General features: G+C 40.8%; 1 protein-coding gene across 1 annotated transcript; it reads left to right on the top strand.

The window, feature by feature from the left end:
• The first annotated feature begins 4,843 nt into the window (after nucleotides 1-4,843).
• LOC147698041 (zinc finger MYM-type protein 1-like) lies at nucleotides 4,844-6,622 on the top strand. The gene has a single exon (XM_086936174.1). It carries the CDS (start codon nucleotides 4,844-4,846, stop codon nucleotides 6,620-6,622), a length of 1,779 nt encoding a protein of 592 aa, XP_086792300.1.
• Nucleotides 6,623-7,201: the final 579 nt, after the last annotated feature.

The following is a 7,201-nucleotide window of genomic DNA, read 5'->3' as shown; positions in this document are numbered from 1 at the left end:
TGGGGCTCAGGGAGGAGCCTTGAGACCCTTTGCAGCTGATCTCTGTGGGTTTTCAGTTGAATGGTGGAAGTCGTACTCTCTGTGTTCGGCCGGTGAGGAAGGAGCAGATCCATCTAGGGCTTTGTTCCGGATGCTGGCATCATGGAATCTTGTGCAGAGGGTGTGGTGGGAAACGGTGTTGAAGGCGGCTGAGAGGTCCAGCAGGAAGAGGGAAGCTGTTTCCCATTGGTCGAGGCATTTGCTTTTAGGTTTGAGGCTCCAGATATCTCCTTGGCCCTTTAACTTCGGCCTTTGTTATGGGCCCAGGTGAAATCTGATAAGCTGCTGCCCCCCTCCACTTGCACATTGCAGCTCGGAATGATAGCAGGCAACGTGCAGCAGCAGGCGCGGCTGAATGTGTCAGTTACAAATGGGGTTTTTGTTTGGCTACGGTATACACCTAAGCCAAGCAGTACCCACCACCACTCAGGTTAATTCAGATGCAAGATTACCTGTGCTCCTCGTCTGGTAGCTTGGCGCAGAGGAGGCTTATCAAAGAGGCAATGTGTAAAGTATTTCTGCAACGCATAGTAAAGTAACAGTGAAAGACAAAGCAAAACACTCCACACTAGTTCTAGAAAAATAGACCATCTTTATCTAATTAAAACCAGGCCTAAAGGACAGCAATTCAATAGTCTATCAAGAGTTATGCCAGTACTAGTAACGTTAATAGCTCATCACAGTGCTCAGGAAACTTTAAGGGAATTACAGTAATCCTCAAATGAGCCCACCGGCCTCCTCCGCCTCGAAAAGATTTTCAATGCAGTGGGGGTTGAAGTTAGCCTGCACAGGCCTTCGGGACAGTACCTGGGGCTTGGAGTCACTGCTCTCGTTGTCGGCGGTCTCGCATACGGGGTCCACGTGGTAGGAAGAGGAGTTGGGCTCTGGCTTGGCCGCTGGAGCACAGGCAGGTCTGTGGCCCCATACTGCTGTGTTGGTGGGCATCACACATGGTGCTCGTGTTGGTAAGAGGTACAGAGGCAGGCAGGACTGGTGTTCAGCCGCAGTAGATGCAGTCTTGTGAATCTTCGGCCCAAAGAGCCTGGAGAGAGCGAGCTCAGATCGTTGTGTTGCTAGGCAACCAGAATGCGCTCACGCCACTCGGTGCTCCCGGCGCTGACTGAGGGTAAAGGTCTACACCGCTGCGGTATCTTCAGAAACAGTAGTGTCGAGTACGACTAGTAGCAAAAGGTGACTGAGCGCCAACACAGCAGGCGCTAGACAATGTGAGTGTGTCTGGTGGCCCAATAACATACAAATAGCCCTGATTCTTCCATAACAGGAGGAAAGCTAACAAGTTCTTGGGAACTTGTAGGATATAGAGGCCCAGTTGTCCCTCATTGCAGAGGTAGCAGGGAGCAGGCCAACATAGCTGAGCAGAGTGCATAGGGAGTACAGCAAAGCAAGTGACAAAGGGGCAGTCCTTCCTAGCAGCGTTGTACATCATAGTTGCAGAGTCTCCTCCAGACCCCAAAGTGAACCAATTTGGGGATGTTACAGCGAGGTCCAGTACTAATACCAAAATGTCTTTGAAGTGGGGGAGACAACAAAAGACAGCTGTCTTTGATCCTCAAAAGTCCCCTGCCCTTTCTTCTCTGGCTCCAGGCACACTACAGGCGGTTATATAGCTATTTGTGTTGGAATAGGCATAGCCCTATTCAGGTGGAGGTGTCAGCCCCTCCCTCCTTCTATGTTTAATGAAGTCTTAGTGCAGTGCTATAATTTGACTTGATAATGTCAAAGCTTTCAAATGTTAAAAAGATACACTTTTTAAAATTTTGAAGAGCGTTCACTTTCACATTTGTAGTCCTGTCAAGTACCACTCATTAGTGGTCATACTAGTGCTGGTGTCCGCATCACCACACTAGAATGCTTTATTCATTCAAGCTATAGCACACCTGGGCCCTAACCACCTTGCATGCTTTCTGAGTAGCTGCATTTAGGCAGCAAGCACGCTGGCAGTACGTGCATCGTGGTCATGAAAAGCATGCAGTCTGTCCCACTTATTTTCTTGCCAAAATCACATTTCGGCACTGCCTGGAAAAAATAATCACCAATCTCTTGCCAAACTGCCTGCTTTCCAACAGTGTAAAACACTTTCTTCAGTTAGCGCAAGTCATAAACAAAAAAAATTCCTGACCCGGCTGGTAGAGAGTGCTCCACGTAGAACCAAGGGGTCGCCCTATGCCAACTGTTGTTTTCCAGAAAGGCGATGGACTATAGGCTACTTAGAGGTGGCAGTGGCCTTGGTGCTGAAAGTTTTCAACCTTGGGGTCTGGTTGCTGGAAATGATCACTGGCTTATCTGTCCTTTGACTCTCTAGCCCCCTGAATGTAGCCGGTGTAAAACCTTAACCCCTTCCATGCTGATGACGAACCCCAGCCGTCATGCACTACGGTGCTCGTGTGCTGATGACGGCTGGGGTTCGTCACGGCCCGCCCCTGTTCATGTTGTTTACAGCACACCAGAGGAATCGCGGCCGCATGGAAGGGGTTAACTCACCATCCCTCCTCTAGTCACATGAGGTGTTCCCATACCTCTGCTCACTACTTCAACAGGATTCTAGAGTTCGGGCCAGCGGCACAGGTGCTCACTGCAATGCACACATACTCAAACATACACACACATTTGTTCACATAGATTCATGTTTAAACATGGGCATGCACTTCTTTGCAGAAATATTCAACTCTACACAAAATTTCACACATCACCATGCTTGCAGAGACCCAGGAGCTCACTTGCACTCATGCACATTCCATTAAAAAACACCTGAATTTATTATTTTTATTTGTTTTGTGTAAAACATTATTATACAGGAAGCACATTGGCTTGAAACATTACATGAATGCAATGTAATTGCTGGTAATAATTATTGTTTTAATTCTTTTAGCACATGAAAAATTGGAGTTAAAACTGGTTTTATATAATCACATTCAAGATCAGTACTGAGAGATATCAAAAGAGGACAAGTGGTAGTTCTGACTCTGCTGTACCAGGACATTGATCAAAACTCAGCTTCGTGGTCCTTAATCTCAGGCCACAAGGTAGGACATGGTTCTCTGTTTACGGCAAACGTCCACATTCAGCTGCATATGGATGCCAACTGTGTGGTCTTTAGGTGTGGAGGACTGCCTGTTGGCTTATCCTAGCAGAACAGTTCAGAGAGTGTGAGCTTGTAGCGAGTTGAAAGTTCAAGGGAATCATTTTTTGTTTTTCATCATAAACTATGAAAATTCCCAAAATGTTGATTTTGAAATCTTTTAATTTGTTTTATACATTTTCATTTATCTAACTGTGGCCTGATAATCCCTTACTATCCCTTAACGCTTTTCACCCTTAAACCCTTTAAACCCCAAACTGCCCATATATTTTATCCTTTCTTCCTGCTTAAAAAAGTACTACTCTAATTCATTATAGCCCTCTACTACTACTTAGTGCTACCCTAAAATCTCCTAACTATCCCTTAAAGCTAACTATACTTGAATTGTTAAAATGCATTGCTAGTCTCCGGCCCCTTTACCCCACCTCATTTTAAATGCTCCTGTCTACTTTAGGAGGATGCCACTTACCCCTAATCCCAGTACACTCATCTTTGCTCTATAATGCATGGCATTTTACCATGTTTTAGGCCACTGTTTATTTTCATTCTAGTTTTTTCAGTCGACAATATTTTTTACAGCAATGTTTTTCAGCCTATTTTTTTGCACACAATATTTTTACTGCACACAGAGTATGTACAGTGAGTTGGATATATAAAATCGATCTAATGTGTTGTGACAGTTTTGCATGTTGTCCATTTAGTAATAGGATCACTGATAGGATTAGCACTGTCTATAGGCTGTAATTTTAGTCTGTCTTGTGTGTAAAATAGGTCATTTCATCAATGTGTAGAATATCAAAATGGTCTAACTGCAATGTTAAACTCTTAATTGAAAAAATATGCATTTATTTTGCTGTGTTGGGTACAGATGAGTACTGAATATACCAGAGATCTGCCTAGAACCCTTTTAAAGGGTATTGCTCATTCTTTTGAAGACATGTTTCAATATGTTTTGTATTATTTGCCATCTAAAGTCAAGTCAAAATTTATAAGTACACCCTTTAAATTCTAGGCAGATCACTGAATTGACATGCTCAAGCTTTTCAATCACCACTGGTGTTGTGCATGCTATGGCACCTAGCCTCGAAGCTCACACCATATTTTAATTATTAACAGGATCCCAGGAGAAATTCTGCAAAAATTTACAAGGATATACCGCTTGGGGAACAGCTGTACGTGCTGCTGCAGTTGCATTCCTGTCAGACTGAAGATGGATGTGGATGAATAATTGCTGTTACTTGTGTGTGCATGACAATTTATATTAGTGTTTATTTAGTATTTTGCGTAATATCGTTTTTGTGTCTTCAACCAAGGGAATTTTAAAAAACAGCCTAGGTTTTCTAATTCCAATATGATATATTGCTGGACACAATGAACACAGTTGACAGTTTACTCATAAACCCATTTTTGGGTTTGACACATGCAGATAAACTGCAAGTGAAAACATTAGGAGCTGATAAACCACAAATTAAAATTGAGCAGTCTACAAAAGATAGGGGAAAGGGGTACACACGTCGCTTTACCAGTACATGGTATGATAGGATTGAATGGCTTACTGGTAGCGCTTCTAAAAATGCTTTATTCTGTTTCCCATGCTTACTCTTTGGAGGTGAAGTTACCTGGACAAAAACAGGAGTTACTGACCTAAAGCATCTGGCTGAAAAAATAAAAAAACATGATTCCTGTAAATCCCATTTGACAAATATGTTAAAATTATCTCTTTTTGGAAAATCAGACATTGTACAGCAATTAAACGAAGCATACCGTGTGGGAGTAAGAAAACATAATGCAGAAGTGGATAAAAACCGATACATTTTATCAAAATTGATTGACTGTATTCGATTTTGTGGTGCCTTTGAATTAGCATTACGAGGCCATGATGAAACTGAAGAGTCTCTAAATCCTGGCGTGTTCAGGGGCCTTGTTGATTTTGTCTCCAGCATTGACAGTGCTATGGAAACACATTTAAAAACAGCCACCGTGTTTAAAGGCACTTCTAAAACTATTCAAAATGAATTGCTGGACTGTATGCTGGAAGTAATAAGAGACAATATTATACAGCAGTTGAGAACCACTGATTATGTAGCTATCCAAGCTGATGATACAACTGATGGCTCTACTAAGACACAGTCAGTTCTGGTCTTCCGCTACATTGATGGAAATTGCAAGGTAGCTGAAAGATTTTATTGTTTCACACATCTAAAAGACTCATCTGCAGAAACAATTGCCTCAGCCATTCTTAATGAATTAAACATTGTTTTCCCTGAGCAATGTGCTAAAGGAAAAGTAATTGCTCAAAGCTACGATGGTGCCAGCGTCATGCGTGGTGCAACAGGTGGGGTGCAAAAGAAAATCAGGGATGTTTACCCAAATGCACATTATATTCACTGCTATGCCCACCAACTTAACCTAATTATGGAACAGGCTTCCTCCAAAATATCTAGAGTTAAAATTTTCTTTTCAGAGATTGGTGGTATAACAGCATTTTTTGCACGTTCCCCGAAAAGGACGGAAATTCTTGAACAAATAGTTTCAAGAAGACTTCCAAGAGGGTCTGCAACTCGCTGGAACTTCAATATTCGAGCAATATTGCTAATTTATGAATTCAGAGAAGATCTTCTTGAATGCATGTCAACCATTGCAAACAGTGGTGATTTTGAGTCGAATACTATATGTGAAGCTAAGGGATTTAGTAGAACATTAGATGATAGAGAGTTTATATTCTTTCTGTTTCTTTTTTTCAAAATAATGCCCCAGGTAGACATTTTATATAATCAATTGCAAAAGCGAGACTTTGACACTGTGTCTGTCCAGAAAGCTACTACAGACTTTGTGACAAGCATCACCAAAGTACGAGAATCCATTGACAGTTTGGATTCTACACTGCCACAAGAATGTACATTTGTAAACCGGAGACTGCAAATAAATACTTTAACCCAAGAAGCAAAAGAAGTCTGTGACATTATTGTGGTCCATGCCAGAGAGCGCTTTGCTTTCACAAAGCATCTTGTAAGTGCAACACTATTGCGAAGTGACCTTTTTGAAAGCCATGACAAATCTTTCCCAGCTGAGGCACTCGCAGAAACGGTAGAAGCCTATCCTATGTTAGACAAAGCCAGATTGAGTACAGAACTTTCGGTCCTGTATGGAAGACGAGACTTCCGTCAAACTACTGGTGGTGCCATGGCTTTATTTAGCTTTTTATGTGAAAACAACTTAGAGAAATCCTTTTCTGAGACCATAAAGCTCTTAAGAGTTGTCATTACTACACCCATGACAACAGCAGAATCTGAGCGATGTTTTTCCACACTAAAGAGGGTAAAAACTTTTTTGCGAAACACTATGACTCAAGCTAGACTTAATGCTTTGGCTATGCTGTCAATGGAAAAAGAGCTAATAAAGGAAATACCAGAATTCAACAAAAGAACAATCGAAAAGTTTGTTCATATTAAAGATCGACGAGCAAACTTTCTATATAAATAGAAAATATGAACCTGATGTGTGATCATAGTTTCAGGTGTTTATAGCTCAGTTTGTTTTGTTTGATAACATTAGGAAGTACTGTTGGAAATGTTCTCATTCCATTTAATATTCATACAACTCCTGTACAGTTGATATGTATTTATATATGTGTGCTTATGTATCTGTGAATTTATATATATTTGTTTTCATATTTTAATATTATTTAAAATATTTTTGTTGTTAGTGTTTTGAGGGCATATGTCTTTATATGTACAACATTTAGTTATTTTCCTTATTTATTTTTATTTAACTGTTTTCTACTGTACTGACAGGGACAGGAACCCTTCTACCTGAGATTGACATGCAAAGTATTTAAATATTATTTTTATTTTGTCAATTGTGTTTAAAAATATATTGGTTTTGAAAGTTCTTAAAATGTACATTTATTTATTTCCATAATTTCTTTTTGTTTAACTTTTTCTGCTGTGCTGGCTGAAGGGCACAAGGACCTGAGAGTGGCATTCAAACAATTTACACAGTATTATTTAAAATAATTTTGTTTGTGTTTACAAATATCATATTGGTTTTGAAGGGATATTT

The sequence above is a fragment of the Lissotriton vulgaris genome, chromosome 8 (assembly GCF_964263255.1).
Source record: "Lissotriton vulgaris chromosome 8, aLisVul1.2, whole genome shotgun sequence".
NCBI classification, from domain to species: Eukaryota; Metazoa; Chordata; class Amphibia; order Caudata; family Salamandridae; genus Lissotriton; species Lissotriton vulgaris.
The sequence above is the reverse complement of the archived record's forward strand: the minus strand, read 5'-3'. Positions and strand labels throughout refer to the sequence as shown.